Genomic DNA, 18,407 nt, shown 5'->3' with positions numbered 1-18,407 from the left:
ACATCACTATACACACACACACACACACACACACATCACTATACACACACACACATCACTATACACACACACACACACACACACACACACACACACATCACTATACACACACACACACACACACACACACACACACACACATCACTATACACACATCACTATACACACATCACTACACACACACACACACACACACACACACACACACACACACACACACACACACACACACACACGTACACACACACACACATCACTATACACACACACACACCACTATACACACATCACTATACACACACACATCACTATACACACACACACACACACACACACACATCACTATACACACACACACATCACTATACACACACACACACACACACACACACACACATCACTATACACACACACACACACATCACTATACACACACACAAACACACACACACACACACACACATCACTATACACACACACACATCACTATACACACACACACACACACACATCACTGAGGCGGAGTGAAGGACACACACACACACACACATCACTATACACACACACACACATCACTATACACACACACACATCACTATACACACACACACACACACATCACTATAGACACACACATCACTATACACACACACATCACTATACACACACACACACACACACACATCACTATACACACACACACACACATCACTATACACACACACACACACATCACTATACACACACACACACACACACACACACATCACTATACACACATCACTATACACACACACATCACTATACACACACACACACACACACATCACTATAGACACACACATCACTATACACACACACATCACTATACACACACACACACACACATCACTATACACACACACACACATCACTATACACACACACACACACATCACTATACACACACACACACACATCACTATACACACACACATCACTATACACACACACACACACACACACACACACACACACACACACACATCACTATACACACACACACACATCACTGAGGCGGAGTGAAGGACACACACACACACACACACACACATCACAATACACACACACACACACACACACACATCACTATACACACACACACCACTATACACACATCACTATACACACACACACACATCACTATACACACACACACACACACACATCACTATACACACACACATCACTATACACACACACACACACACACATCACTATACACACACACATCACTATACACACACACACACACACACACACACACATCACTATACACACACACACACACACACACACACACACACATCACTATACACACACACACACACACACACACACACACACACACATCACTATACACACATCACTATACACACATCACTATACACACACACAAACACACACACACACACATCACTATACACACATACATCACTATACACACACACACACACACACACCACTATACACACACACACATCACTATACACACACACACACACACACACACACACACACACATCACTATACACACATCACTATACACACATCACTATACACACATCACTATACACACATCACTATAAACACATCACTATACACACACACACACACACACACATCACTATATACACACACACACATCACTATACACACACACACACATCACGATACACACACACACACACACACACACATCACTAAACACACACAACCCCCCCACACACATGGTGACCGTGTTACATACATTAGCGGGGCTCACAGTGTTAGCAGCACATCTCCTGCTCTCTTCCCCACCGGTCCCGGAGGCTCCGCCTCTCCCTGTTTCCCGCGCTTTCACCCCCCCCCCCCCCCTCCACGTGGGAGCTGCCGGACGGGTGAGGGAGCTGCCGGACGGGTGAGGGAGCTGCCGAACGGGTGAGGGAGCTGCCGGACGGGTGAGTGAGCGGCCATCACCTCCCCTCACCCCCCTTCACCTTCCCTCACTCACTTCCCCTCCACCCCCCCCCCCCGGCGCCGCTACAGTCAGCGGGGGAGCGAAGTGAGCGAGCGCGCGCCATGGACACAGCGGGGGAGCGGCCACAACACGCTGCCTCCCGCCTCAGATCCACGTGCGACCCGGACGGGTGAGGGAACGGCCGTCACCTCCCCTCACCCACCCCTCACTCCACTTCCCCTCCCTTCCACCTCCCCTCCCTTCCACCCCCCCGTAACCTCCCCTCCACCCCCCCCTTAACCTCCCCTCCACCCCCCCCCCCCTTAACCTCCCCTCCACCCCCCCTTAACCTCCCCTCCACCCCCCCCCCTTAACCTCCCCTCCACCCCCCCCCCCCCCCCCTTCACCTCCCCTCCACCCCCCCCTTCACCTCCCCTCCACCCCCCCCTTCACCTCCCCTCCACCCCCCCCTACAGCCCCCTTCCCCTCCCCCCCCCCTTCACCTCCACCCCTCCCCTCCACCCCCCCCCTTCACCTCCCCTCCACCCCCCCCCTCCACCCCCCCCTTCACCTCCCCTCCACCCCCCCCTTCACCTCCCCTCCCCCCCCCCCCTTCACCTCCCCTCCACCCCTCCACCTCCCCTCCATCCCCCCACCTCCCCTCCATCCCCCCACCTCCCCTCCATCCCCCCCTCCATCCCCCCCTCCACCTCCCCTCCATCCCCCCCCCCTTCACCTCCCCTCCACCCCCCCCCCTTCACCTCCCCTCCACCCTTCCCCTCCACCCCCCCCTTCACCTCCCCTCCATCCCCCCCCCTTCACCTCCCCTCCATCCCCCCCCTTCACCCCCCATCCCCCCCCTTCACCTCCCCTCCACCCCCCCCCTTCACCTCCCCTCCACCCTCCCCTCCATCCCCCCCCCTTCACCTCCCTCCACCCCTCCCCATCTCCACCCCCCTTCACCTCCCCTCCTCCACCCTCCTTCACCTCCCCTCCACCCCCCCCCTTCACCTCCCCTCCACCCCCCCCCCCTTCACCTCCCCTCCACCCCCCCCCTTCACCTCCCCTCCACCCCCTCTTCACCCCCGCTTCACCTCCCCTCCACCCCCGCTTCACCTCCCCTCCATCCCCACCTTCACCCCCCCCTCCACCCCCACATTCACTGCCCCCTTCACCCCCACCCCCCTTCACCCCCACCTTCAACCCCACCTTCACTCCCCCCTTACAACCTCCCACCTCCCCACCACCTCCCCTTCCCACCTTCCCACCACCTCCCCCCCTTCCCACCTCCCCCCCTTCCCACCACCTCCCCCCCTTCCCACCTTCCCACCACCTCCCCCCCTTCCCACCACATCCCCCCCCTTCCCACCACATCCCCCCCCTTACCACCTCCCCTCCACCCCCCCCTTCATCTACCCTCACCCCCCCTTCACCTCCCCCCCAGCCCCCCACCTCCACCCTTCCCACCTACCCCCTCCACCCCGCCTTCACCTCCCCTCCGCCCCCCCCTTCACCTCCCCTCCGCCCCCCCTTCACCTCCCCTCCGCCCCCCCTTCACCTCCCCTCCGCCCCCCCTTCACCTCCCCTCCGCCCCCCTTTCACTTCCCCTCACCACCCCCCCCCTCACCACCCATCCTCCTCACCTCCCCTCCGCCCCCTTCACCTCCCCTCACCACCACCCCCCCTCACCACCCCTCCGACATCACCTCCCCTCCTTCAATGCCTTTCGTCCGCCCTCCTGCCTCTGCCTTTCGCCCACCCGCACTTCTGCCTTTCACCCGCCCACCGCTCACACCCCTGTGCCACACAGCCGCCGCACGCACTCAACAGACACCCGCCACTCGACACACACCCGCCGCCTCTCACCCACCCCACACACTCGACACACACCTGCCGCATCCTGCCCCTACGCAACAATATCACTGACCAGCTGTCACCCGCACTCGCCACACACCCGCCGCCTCACACCCTAGCAGGACCCCCACCCACAGCCAGCACTCACTACCCACGCGCCACCCGTACTGAACACCCACCTGCCGCCTCACACACGCTCACACCCTAGCAGGACACACGTCTCACATTTTCACATCACTTATGTCACCAAAATATACATTGTACTGTGGTGTGTTTACAATAAACCATTTTTATACAACATCGTATTACATTTTCTTCCATCTTTCTTTTCAACATTATTATCCAACCTTTCCAACAAATAGTCACCTATTGTTCCACCATTTATAAATAATACTACCTATTACGCATTTACATCCCGGGCAACGCCGGGTCTCTCAGCTAGTATATATATATATATATATATATACACACATGCAGGTGGTTCTCCCTATTCGACGGTCCGTTATCCGTCGGAACAGATTATCCAATGCTAGATAATGCATTCCGCTGAACGCATTATTCGAGGCCGGAACAGATTATCCAACGCTCACCGCCGCGGATTAAAATTGGATCCGCAATCTGAAAGTCTCGTTGCCATGGCAACGGGACGCTACGTGACGGCATGACATCACGTAGCGTTTCGTTATCATTTGACACTGCGCGGCCATTCTCATGGGAGATTGAGGGATGCGGGAAAATGCCGGGAGATGCCACACCCCGCCGAAGGTAACACTCGACAGCGGGCAAAATGCACTCGCCCCAGGCGAGGGGGCGAGTGCAGTTGTCGAGGTATGTATGTATGTATGTATGTATGTATGTATGTATGTATGTATGTATGTATGTATGTATGTATGTATGTATGTATGTATGTATGTATGTATGTATGTATGTATGTATGTATGTATGTATGTATGTATGTATGTATGTATGCCATAATACTGAGTTAAGTTATGGTGAGTAAAAAAAGTGACAAAAACCCTCCACAGGAAAGCAAATATGCAAATACAACTGTATGCTCATCTGCATGTCTTAGGCAGGTCTGCAACCCCGCCTTTCCCCATTATCACCCAGCATACAGCACTTCCACTGCAGCAAGGGATTCTGGGAAATGACATGCAAATGAGCACACAGTGTCACTTTTTGCCTCAAAAACCATTTTTAATGGTTGATAATGGGGAAAGGCGGGGTTGCAGACCTGCCTAAGACATGCAGATGAGCATACAGTTGTATTTGCATATTTGCTTTCCTGTGGAGGGTTTTTGTCACTTTTTTTACTCACCATAACTTAACTCAGTATTATGGTATAGCCTATCCATAGCCTCTTTGCATACTCAGTTAAAATCAACCCCACACTGATGAGACCCATCAAGGTCGAAACAGCTGTCTGTGGGTGGTTTTCTGGGTATGCACCTTAACCCTGGCTGTGCTCAAAGCTGTGACCATGCAGCAAGCTTAAGCCTATAGGAACCATGTTAAAAATGTTTTTTGAGGCAAAAAGTGACACTGTGCTCATTTGCATGTCATTTCCCAGAATCCCTTGCTGCAGTGGAAGTGCTGTATGCTGGGTGGTAATGGGGAAAGGCGGGGTTGCAGACCTGCCTAAGACATGCAGATGAGCATACAGTTGTATTTGCATATATATATATATACATATATACATATATATATATATATATATATATATATATATATATATATATATATATATATATATATATATATATATATATTACAACAAGACAAACTGCCTGCAACAGACTAAGCAAACAATGAGTACTTAAATTAGTAATATAATAACCACTAACGGTGCTAGGGACTAGAAGTAATATAACAATGAAAAGAAAAAGAAAAGCATCCCAACTCAGCACTCAAGTATACTCAGAACAAATTTCAAAAAAAATTATGATTTATTAAATAGCACAAATAATCACACATAAAATACAAAAAATATTAAAACAAACGCCGACATCCTCCTGTGATAGAATATGTATCAGACAGGGGAAAACCCCTATGAAGATACTGATGGACCCCTAATACCCAAGGCAAGGTGAAAAAGCCTATAAGCACAAAATATATGTAGAACAAGGGGTATTAGGGGTCCATCAGTATGTTCATAGGGGATTTCCCCTGTCTGATACATATTCTATACTTGAGTGCTGAGTTGGGACGCTTTTCTTTTTCTTTTCATTGTTATATATATATATATATATATATATATATATATTTATATAGGGGAGCTGAATCGTTGAGGAATACGTCTTTGGATCTTTGAATGCCTGTCCTGTTGACTGTTCGTGCATTGTACATTGAGTAACAATGACTGAATCCATATTGCTCTAATAACCAATGTAGTGAAGTATATGGTTAGGATGCAGAAGGAAAGTATTTTTGGGTCCGTCAGACAGGCGGATGAGGGTAAAATTATTACTCTGAGTTTTGCTTGGCTCTGGGGCTGCAGCCGTTTTAATGTTTAATATCTCAATGCAATTATCTGTGGCTCTCTTTCAGTAGGAGTAATGGAATGGAAAAACACATTGTATAAGCATTTCTTTCATCGTGTACAAACACTGTAAGGTTTTCTGTGTCAGTGACCCAGCCCCTGCAACACATTGCACACGGCAAACTGCAAAGGGGTCTTTTACATTTGAAGACGGGTAAACCCTCGCTTTTGAACACATTGCAGGCACTGAAGGGGTTATGTAACCCGCGGTGAGGTCATTCCAGGGATATTCCTGAGAGTACGTTTTTTTTTTTTTAAATGTGCTAGTTGCAGCTGCTGATTTGGCTCACAGACTGCTTCGGCCATCTTTGTTTATCCCAGTCAGAAAACTGCAGGAGGATTTCAGAAAGTAAGATCTGGATAAAAAAAATAAACACTAATTATGCATACATACACATCTATATAAACACACATACTCCTCTCTCGCTATAATGTTTTTTATTTTTATATTACACACAGACCTGTCAACGGAGTTTCACTGATTTGTAGCATCAGCACCTCAGGATTCGATCAACACTGGTTTTGTTCATTGCCGGGTTGTATATAAGTGTGTGTGTGTGTGTGTGTGTGTGTATGTGTACTGAGTAATTGCATTGCTGTGTTTATATGTATATAATCGCACTGTGTAGATAGCTAGATAAATAGATAGATGCGATTATATACTATACCTATTGAGGAATATATCTATCTGTGGTATATATATATATATATATATATATATATATATATATATATAAATATATATATATATATATATATATATATATATATATATATATATATATATATACACACACACATTTTAAGTTATGGTGGGTGAAAAAGGCAACAAAAAACCTCCACCGTTAGCATATAGCCAATAAAGAATATCACTTGTGAGCACATTCACATGTCTTAGACAGGTCTGCAACCCTGCCTTTCACCATTATCACCTAGCATACAGTGCTCCCACTGCAGCAAGAGATTCTGGGAAATGACATGAAAATGAGCACACAATGTGTCACCTTTTGCCTGGAAAATCCATTCACGTGGAGCCCATTTAAGCAAATGCATCACTACTAGCTACGATGAATGTAGAGTCACTTTACACAAACATCCCCCACAAAGATGGGATTTCAGCCTGCAGATACTTTCTGGGACCGCAGGAGCCACTCACAGAGACACTGACTAAATGCATTGAACTTATTCTGACCCATAGCTACTTTTTGTATGTGGAAATGACACATACCTCCAGACAACCGGGACCGCAATGGGCACTCGGATGGCGCCACAGTATGCCAATCTGTTCTGCGCAAAACTGGAAAGTGACTTTCATTCCACCTGTCACTTGAAACCCCTTACATACCTTCACTACATCGATAACATCCTCCTGATTTGGACCTCTGGTGAATAGGACCTCCTACAGTTCCGTGAGAACTTCAATATGTTCCACCCGACCATCAACCTCAAACCCACCCATTCCCCGGACGAAGTACATTTCCTAGACACCGCCATTACTATAAAGAACAACCAACAACAGACTTCTGTATACCACAAACCTACAGACAGAGCCAGCTATTTGAGGGACAACAGCTTCCACCCAACACATACCAAGCATGCAACCATCTACAGTCAAGCCATATGATACAACCGGATATGCTTCGACACAGCAGACAGAGGCCAGCGGATACAGCCTTGAGATCGGATTTCATAAACCGTGAATATAACCACAGAATTGTAGATCAGCAAATCCACAAAGCCACCAGAATACCAAGAAGTGATCTCCTTGAATACAGAAAGAGACAAGCGACAGGGTACCTTTGGTGGTGACATATAACCCACACCTAGAAGCCCTACGCAAGATTGCCAGGGAACTACAACCCATTCTCCAGGAAGATACAAGACTGCAACAGGTCTTCCCTGAAACACCATTATTATCATACAGACACCCTCATAATCTCAAGAAAATGATGGTGAGGAGTGTAAAGTATTCAACGGTACAACTGAATGCGGGACAAGACCATGCTAGGGCGCAAGATGCAAAACCTGTGCAATGCTCCACACAGCGGGCACAATACAAATACCACACAGGAATCTGGGGTACACAATCAGAGGAAGCTTCACCTGTTCCTCCAGCAATGTCGTGTACCTCATCATGTGCATGAAATGCCCAGGGGGCTGCTACTACATAGGTGAGACGGGACAGGGGCTAAACAAGAGAATGAATCTGCATCGCCACAGCATCACACGCGGAACATGTGACAGTCCTGTCGGCGAACATTTCTCTGACTCTGGCCATAAGATGAACGATCTGAAGGTGGCCATAAGCAAAGGTAATCTTAGAACACCGAAAGAGAGGCGGTTGCATGACTACAAATGTATGCAACTGTTCAGGACACTTAGCGGTGGCCTAAACCGAGACCGAAGTTTCATGAGTCACTACTGATACAAGAGAATTCTCTTCCCATGATTGCTAAAGACCATGTCTATACAAACTGCGCTATATGAATGCACACAGCTGTCTCTTACACATACATATTCACAATGTAAATCTATCCCTATATACCAATAAGGACCACATAGTATCCACACACTTATAATATTGCAACACCCTCTTTCATTTCTACACGTACCCACACCATTGGAATACACTCCCACGCCACACACCTTTTGTAAAGCGCTGTATACACTGTGGGCGCTTTATAAATTTATATATACATACTTAACAAACACACAGATACCCAGCAAGCTCTCAGAAACCCCCCCAAAATTACCACAAAATATATGTATGTATATAAGTATTATCAAAAGGAGTGCTGCTGGGCGTGGCTAATTGTATAAAACAAGCAAAAAGGAAGTCCAGAGCAACATCCAATGTGACAAAAATACACAGTGAAATACCTACTGTATATATCTCTTGAAAAAAGGGTCATTTAGTTAACCCTTTGGCCAAAGTGTATAGGCCTGCGAGCCACTTTCAAGGCATGACCAGTTCGCAGGTCCTAACACTAACTGATTAAAATCCTTATTTACCTCTATAATTAGAGGAAGGATGGTCCTGGCATTGAACCTGTCGCAGCCAGCTGCATGAAAAGAAAACCTGCTTACTTGGACAGTGGGGAGGGGCGAGCTTTAAACCCTGGGCGGGAGGAGGCTTTGGCCAAAGGGTTAACTAAATTACTTTTTCAAGAGATATATAGGTGTTTCACTGTGTATTTTACACACACACACACACACACACACACATACACAAACATACGCACACACACACTCTTACATCACTAACATTCAGGGATCATTTAACACCTCGAGTCATAAATCGCATACAGCACAGGGGGAGGGATAGGTTTCAGTCACAGATAACATTCCAGGATGCACTGTTTTTAAGTTAAACCTTTTCTGCTTCATTCATTGTCACATCGCCGGAAGAAGAGATCAGTGTATCTCGAAAGCTCGCACAAATAAAAGCATTTCGTTAGCCACAGAACGGTATCGTCTATTCGTTTTTGATTTTATTTTATATATATTTATATATATATATATATATATATATATACACACTGTATGTAGATATATTCCTCTATACTGTATAGTATATAATCGCACTGTGTGCTTTTATCACCGGCTGCCTCTAGCACTGTAACTAAAACACAATGTCACCTGCTTACGGGGCACATGAGCGCCTTTTAACCACCCGGCACCTTGATGTGCCTTTCCGTCTCGTGGCGACATGCTAACCAACTCCAGATACCGAACAACCTTACATAACAAGCAAATCACTCTCTCGTTAACCTGTTAAAATAATATGAGCGCCTCTCAGCTCTTTGTGCGGTTAAGTGTTGAGAAAGACAGCCGCGGCCCCACACACCGCACTTTCCTCTGTAATTACGGGGGATTTTTTTTTTTTTTTTTATTGAAGACAGCGGTTCAGTCGTCTTTTTTTTATTTTTTTTTAAGTACTTTGGGTGGAACCAGATGCCAGCGTTTTTTGAGATTCTTTTTGTCTGTTGTAAAAGAAGAATTAAGACGACTGTTATAAGCTGACAGCTGCATGCGTCCTCTATCATTATAATATTAAATGCCAGCCCTCAAATATGTATTTTTAAAAAAATTTTAAGTCATCAAAAAAGATGCTCTTTGGGAAACACAGTTTTACTGCTACAATCGAGAACAATGCAATTTTGTGTGTGTGTGTGTGTGTGTGTGTGTTTTACAGTTATATATGTCCATTTTAAAGCAATTACATTGAGATTAGGATGAAGTTGATGGACGTTACAGGTTTATAGATTAAGGTGATGGCTTATGTCAGGGGGTTCTCCTGTCTTCAAGACCGCCTCCTCCAACAGGTCAGGTTTTCAGGATATCCCTGCTTCAGCAAAGGTGGCTCAATCAGCGGCTGAGTCAAAGACTGAGCCACCCGTGCTGAAGCCGGGACTGATTGAGCCACCTGTGCTGACGCAGCGATATCCTGAAAACCTGACCTGTTGGTGGGGGGGGGGGGCGGGGGGGTACTGCGGACTGGCGTTGAGACCCTTGGGTTATGGGAAATGGAAGCACGTTGGTTTTTATGGGCCTGCTTAATGAGGTTTTCTGGGACAGGGCGTCGTTGTAAATACGTTTAGTTTGGTGTTGCCCATATCCAGGCATTGCATCTGTATCAAACAAGAGTAGTGTTTCCGTCCTGTGTCTTATTGATACACTTGAAAGTTGTTTTATTTTATCACTGCTAATCCCCGTTTCTATTACCACGCCTTTTATTTCATTTCTCTCATGTCCCATCTGCTTTTTCTCTTCTCTATCCTCTCGTTTCCTTCCTCCTTTCTCTATTGTATCTCCATCTCTCCTTTCTCATACCCTTTATCCCTCTTTTCTTCCTCATTTTCGCCTCTCCGCCCTTTCTCTTCTATCTCCCCTCTCCCTCATAACTCTCTCATACCCCCTCTCCCTCCTTACTCCCTCATACCCCCCTCTACCTCTTTTCTCTCTCATGCCCACTTCGCCCTGCTTTCTCTCTCCAACCCCTCTCCCTCCTTTCTCTCTAAAAGCCCCCTCTCCCTCATGCCCCTCTCCTCTCTCTCTCATGCCCTCCCTCTCCTCTCTCATAACCCCTTCCTCCTCTCTCTTCCCTCTCCCCCATTTCTTTCTCATACCCACACCCTCCCTCCTTTCTTTCCCACCCCTCCCTCCTTTTTACCATCCTATAGATGTTTGAGATATTGTATTCTTTCCTCGATTCAAACCCTGGATCTCTTGATGTGTTAGACATTCTCAAGCCAACAGTTGTCCTCTTTCCAATGTCTTGCAGGTGAAGCCGTCACGCCGATGCATTCCCCACGGTACCCCAGTCCTGCCGAACTAGATGCCTACGCACAGAAAGTGGCTAACAACCCCCTGAACATCAAGATCTTCCCCACCAACATTAGGGTCCCCCAGCAGAAACACCTAAACCGGACTGTGAATGGTTACGACACCACAGGCCAGCGCTACAGCCCTTACCCGCCTCACACGGGCGGGTACCAGGGCCTGTTGGCCGTTGTGAAATCCTCCAGCAAAAGCGTGGTGAAGAACGTGGAGGGCAAACGAACTAAGATTTCTTCAGCACAGGTTGGCGTTGCCCCTTATCCAATGTCAAGCACTTTAACTCAAGGCCAACCTTGTGGTGGACAACTGGGTTATCATGGGAACCAGAAGCAGCTGGAGGCCCTAGTACCACCCAACGTGACTGTGGCAGCGTCTGTCATTCCGTTAACCGGCAGGAACTTGGCACTGCAACAGTCCAACCTGCCTTCCATTCAGAGCATCATTTACCAGATCAACCAGCAGTGCCAGGCTCAGGTCTCTCACCAGGCTTGCCATGGGGTGGTGGTGACCAACTCCAGCCCAGCCAAGCAGGGCATGACCAATAGTTTCGCCACCATGACGGCGGGCGCCATGGCTTACACCGGCACTATCTTGCAAGACTGCAGAGGGGGCGGCGAGCTGATGCTGGGTTCAGCCCCTGTGGTAGCCAAAACTGGCACTTACCCGGATGGCATGGACTACCTGATATGGCAGCAGAAGCAGCAGCAGCAGCTCCGGATATACAGCGGTGGCAGTGGTGGTGGTGGAGCGGTCAGTAAGTCGCCCGAAGTGTGCCCTGGGGTGTCCCGCCCCTACACCCTCGCCAGCGCTGTTGACAAAGTCAGCTCCTCCCCTCTGAACTGTGTTGGCATGCATGGCAACTTTTCGGTGGGGCAGTATTTTGCCCCTCCATGGAACAGCATTTTGGTCACGCCAAATAGCGACTGTTACAACACCCAGGAAATTGTCCATGGCCACAGGGATTTGGCAGTCCACCCTTCGGACGGTCTAACCAGCATACCTAGCAAGACCCTTTGCAATACCTCCATCCTTAGCAGCAGTCTTCAGTCCTTGGAGTATCTCATCAACGACATTCACCCACCCTGTATCAAAGAGCAGATGCTTGGCAAGGGGTACGAGACAGTCTCAGTGCCAAGGCTTTTAGATCATCAGCATGCCCACATCCGCTTGCCCGTTTACAGATAGAAGAAGCTGCTTTGTGTCTCTAGAGAGGTGGCTTAATGCTGAACGCGTTGGTTCCGTGTACTAAACGATACTATTCGGCGCTGGGAAGGCATGTTCAACAAGCGCAGAGACCCGGGACAAGTGATATGGCCAACGGTGATGGCAACCTTATCCCCTCCGCTGCCTGATGGGCCAGTGACGTCTTGGCCGCCCCTCCTACCCCCCCACAGGCGCCAACGGGGGTTAACTAGCAATCGAACCAAGCTGGGGTGACTGAGACGCAGGCGCACGTTAATTTACCCTCTTTTACGTCCAGGGCGGGGCCGTAGCTGCTCTTTCTGGTGTCGAAAAAGGGTTAATACGACTTTTTTTCTACAGTACCTTCTTTTTGTTTTTCTGGGAGGGTATACGTTTGGGGAGAGGAGGGCACGGCCTTAAAGCTGGATGGCCGACCGCTGCATTGGACGCCAGAGTGTGGAAGAGCTGCCGTTTCGCACCCGAAGATGTGCGAGTGAGCGCATGTTCCATTCCCCTAAATTAATGAATATGTTCGATTCTTTTTTTGCCCCTCCCTACCACCCCCCCCCCAGAAAAAAAAAATGATAATCTGTATTAGTTGTTTCTATTTTTGGGGGAGGTGTTAAGTAAAGCTGAATCTCCAAATCTCTGGCAGTTTTAGCAGAAAATGAAGGTTAACACTAGAGTATATTTTGGGGAGGGAGGGTGGGGTATTCTGACACAATCTGCGATTAACCCCTTCACTGCTGAGCTTCACTCGTCTACTTAGCAACCGCGTCTGAAAAGTCCATACATTTTCTACTTTCTCCCTGCAAAACGTTCCCAGGCCATTTCATTTCAACAGAAGACCCCAAAATCGTCCGTATTTCCCTCCCCAAGTGACCCTGAACAATATGTTCTCATCTGTCACGTTTATTTTTACACTGACGGAACAATTATTTTATTTTGTTGGCACAGAATGCTGCCCCCTCCCCCCCCCCCCCGCGCTGCCACGGGAGCCAAATGTTGCAGATCCTTCTAGCAGCGGGACCCTTTAATGCTCGCTCCTGATACTGCTTATCACCACTGCGCACACACCGATACACACACAGACGCACAATAAAGCCCCAACCCCACCCAAAAAGCCCCCCCCCCCAGATCCCGAAATATTTGTATTTTTTTCTGTGTGTGCTCCGATTTGGACACCAAAAAAAACCCAATGAATATGGATGCAGGGGTCATGGGAAGAAAAAGTTGCAAATGTCGTCTCTGGATGATGATGCAACTTCTTTTGGGCTGTCAGTCCGCACCCTCACCCCACGGCCATATTGCGTCTGGCAGGCAAATATTCTTCTATGGTGCATGTGCCCTGGGGAACAGGGAGGGGGCCGCGGAGGTCTGGGACACTGCCGATTGGCTCAAAGAGACCTCCCTGGTTCAGGTAATTTAAATATATAGATATATACGCTGCCCTGAATCAGTCATGTCAATAGGAGTTTATTGAATTAGCCTCTTAAACATGCACACACACACACACACACACACACACAGATGCACCCGCAGACACACAGATGCACCCGCAGACACACACACACACAGATGCACCCGCAGACACACACACACACAAACACACACACTGATGCACCCACAGACACACACTGATGCACCCGCTGACACACACACACACACTGATGCACCCGCAGACACACACACACACACACACTGATGCACCCGCAGACACACACTGATGCACCCGCAGACACACACACACTGATGCACCCACAGACAGACACACAGACACTGAAGCACCCACAGACACACACACTGAAGCACCCGCAAACACACACTGTTTCATCACCCGCAGATATACACACACACACACACATTGATGCTCCCGCAGATACACACACTGATGCACATGCAGACACACAATTAAGCACACTAATACACCACATTGACACCCGCAGACACAGAATTATGCACCCACATAAACACATTAATATACAGACACACACATACATTTTTAACGCAGGCCCATACATGCTTATACAGATGTAGCAGACTGTATTGCACAGATAACCTGATGAGTCAGCGTTAACGCTGGCACTGCATTTAACACTAGCGTTAACGCATACAGCATTTAACGCATTATTTCACATGAACGGCTCATAATATCTGCTACACCTGCATAACGCTTACTGCAGACACCTTTGCGTTCTTTCTTTGGCGCGCTCCATCATAATAACTATATGTGCTGCTTTTCTCCCTATGAGACTCAAAGCGTTTCTCAGTTACAAAAAGGAAGGGGGAAAAAAAAAGACAACGCTTTTTTCCAATCCATTGCAGGCTCCTGTGGCAGTGAGGGGGTTAACCTCACGTGTCCCCCCCTCACGGTAAAACGCGTGGCGCAAATGATTTCTTTTCACCTAAACCTCGATGTCCCTCGAGGTGAGCCCAGTATATCAAAATGAATGAATTAGGCTCATTTCCAACAATGCCACGAGAGGGGAAAAGGATGGCTGCTATTTTCGGAGACATCGGAGAAAGCGTCATATTTCCAAGTCCTGCGCTGACTTGGGGGGGGGGGGGAATTAACGTTGTTACGAAATATTGTATGTGGTATCGAAAAAATTATTTATATCAACGTGATGCCAACGTCGCTTTAGAAAGAGAAGGAAGAAAATGGCCACTCGCGCTTGGTGTCGGAGGCTCTGTTAGCAGGAGGGGGGGGGGGTTAATAACGCAAATTTCCTTTTTAGACCGTAACTTGCACTAGTAATAAACAAGCATAGAACAGAGAACAGGCGGCAGACGGATATTTAAAATAAAAAAAGACGAAAATGATTTAAAAAAAAAAAAAAAAAAACAAACTTGAAAACTTGAATATTTTTTTTAATATTTTTTTTTTTTCTTAGTTTAATAAAATTGTACAATTTCTATGTTGGCTGCTAAAGAACATTTCCTCATATCCTCCTCCTCCCCCCTCCTCTCTTCCCCTTGAGAATAGCCTTCCAAAAGTGCTTTTCATGCTTTATTTTCTCCAATCCGTGGGCTAGAATTCATCAACCGGTTTCCCCCGAAAGTTTAATGCGCATTTTCGACCGCAAACGGAAGGCGAGGTACCGCAAAGTTAGTGCTGTTAGGGTGGGCAATTTGTCAATTTGGATTTCCCTTTGCTAATCTTAATTCTATCACCATCTTTTCTTCTATCATTCTATATTGCAATTTAGAATAATTACATTTTCAATCTCTTTCTCCCCCCGCGCTTTTGAAGCCTGAAGTGTGCTGTGAATAAAGACAATAATATGGACTAAGTAGCAAAAAATCACTTTAAATGTCACCAACATTTCAGGCAATTTATGTTGTCAAAGGAGGAGTTAAGGCCCTTGGACAAAAAAAAAAATATATATATGGATATATATATATATATATATATATATATATATATATATATATATATATATATATATATATATATACACACAAATTCACCTGTTATTGGTGCAATCCTTTCTGCCCATACAAAAAAAAATATCCATCTATATATATATATTTTTTTTTTTTGCTTTCCTTAAAGTCTGGAAGGAAACCTTTCCACATTCCTGCTCCCTATAACTCCTCCCCTCACTGCTCCTATAGCTCCCACCCCTTATTGCTCCCTATAACTCCTCCCCTAACTGCTCCTATAGCTCCCAACCCTTATTGCTCCCTATAACTCCTCCCCTAACTGCTCCTATAGCTCCCAACCCTTATTGCTCCCTATAACTCCTCCCCTCACTGCTCCTATAACTCGCACCCCTTACTGCTCCCTATAACTCCTCCCCTCACTGCTCCTATAACTCCCACCCCTTACTGCTTTCTATAACTCCTCCCCTCACTGCTCCTAGAACCTCTCACTATAACTCCTCCCCTAACGGCTCCTATAACCTCTCCCTATAACTCCTCCCCTAACTGCTCCTATAACTCCCACCCCTTACTGCTCCCTATAACTGCTCCTTATAACCTCTTCTAACTGCTCCCTATAATTGCTCTCAGACTAAGCAGGGCAAAGTTGATTGAAAGTCCCATGCAACATTGACGGATTGAATTGGGTCTCTTAGCGTCAGCGTAAAGTAGCAATCCTGCCCATTTAAATACACCTTTATTTATCCTTTTGCATCATTTGAACTGGGCTGTCCTCTGGAGCTGAACCGTGCTATTTTTTGGCTCCGGCACACCCTCGTTCCAGAGATGACGGTTTTACTTGCCGTGCCCTTATTTTGGTGGATCTTTCAAATATGACACCCGCCGTTATCCAATACGAACCCTGGCTTCCTACTGTCTCGCGGCATTTGGTGGCCATTTTGTTTTCCCTAATGGGGGCAGAAACACTGGCAACCACACCAATACGTATCTCAGGAACTGTCAGGGGTCTCCCCCGAGCTCAAAAAAAGCACCGTTCAGCTTCAAAGGACCCGTGGTTCTAATTATGTAAAAATAATCCATTTAAAACAAACGAGTAGGTGGGATTGCTGCTTGCATTTCACACTGCCCATTAAAAACTCATGATACATATGTGTCTCTATATATATATAGAGAGAGAGACACGGTGTGCTCATTTGCATGTCATTTCCCAGAATCCCTTGCTGCAGTGGAAGCACTGTATGCTGGGGATAATGGTGAAAGACAGGGTTGCAGACCTGTCTAAGACGTGAATGTGCTCACAAGTGATCTTTTTATTTGCTATATATATATTTTTTTTTTCTTCAAATAAATAATATATATATATCAGAAAAAACAGCGCTAATCACAAAATTATGAAACAAAAATAAATATATATATATATCCCATGTCTTTATTTAAGCGGTCTGTGTAGCATTAAGTGTGTTGCTAGGTCAGCCTGTCTGGCTCTGAATTTGGTTAAAACGTTTATTAAAAGGGCATAGAAGCGACGTTTTGTTCTTTTCTACAACATGCCAATGTGAACCCCGCCGTCTGCACTACAGCTGTTTAAAAAGTCAAACGCTACAAAAAAATAAAAAATGCAGATGTATAACTACTGATTGTTGAATTTCCCAGAGTAAAATCAGGATATTATTTGAACTGTTTGCCTCTTGTTATTTTTTTTTTTCCCCCTCTACATTGCCGATGGCTGTAATGCCCTGATCTTTATTTTCCCTAAATAAATAAATACTGTGTATTAAAAGTTGGATCCTCTCCACTACAGAAAGTTTTGCTGGTCTTTAAAAAAAAAAATATATATATATATATATATATTATAATAATAATAATCTCTCCATGTTCATAACGCTGGACCTTTCTAAAACGGAGAAAATCCCAGCTGGCGGGGATAGAACGACATGGCAGCTACCCTCAGCCGAAGCTTTATTTCCAGTCTGATGACGTCGTTGCCCTCACTCGGGAGGGCGAGACAAGCAAGGGATTCTGGGAGAGGAAGTTGCAGACCAGGGTTCTCCTTCAAGGCCTTTGAGAAAAAAAAAAACGAAAACGGCTTCTAAATCCAATAGATTTTCAGCAATCAATAAACGATAGCGC

General features: G+C 46.8%; 1 protein-coding gene across 4 annotated transcripts in view; it reads left to right on the top strand.

Moving 5' to 3' along the window:
* FAM222A (family with sequence similarity 222 member A) overlaps window positions 1-17,954 on the top strand; it is an 82,760-nt gene extending 64,806 nt beyond the window's left edge. For 3 of the 4 annotated variants that reach the window (XM_075568764.1, XM_075568762.1, XM_075568763.1), the window contains one exon: window positions 11,656-17,954. In XM_075568764.1, coding sequence (XP_075424879.1) covers window positions 11,673-12,896 — 1,224 coding nt within the window. In that variant the 5' untranslated portion in view covers window positions 11,656-11,672 and the 3' untranslated portion in view covers window positions 12,897-17,954. Of the gene's footprint in view, window positions 1-7,204; window positions 8,684-11,655 lie in introns of those variants that run through there. The other variant, XM_075568761.1, reaches the window with a different exon arrangement.
* Window positions 17,955-18,407: the final 453 nt, after the last annotated feature.

This window comes from Ascaphus truei, chromosome 13, assembly GCF_040206685.1.
Source record: "Ascaphus truei isolate aAscTru1 chromosome 13, aAscTru1.hap1, whole genome shotgun sequence".
In the NCBI taxonomy this organism is placed as follows: Eukaryota; Metazoa; Chordata; class Amphibia; order Anura; family Ascaphidae; genus Ascaphus; species Ascaphus truei.
Note: the sequence above shows the minus strand (reverse complement) of the source record. Positions and strands in the feature narration are given on the sequence as shown.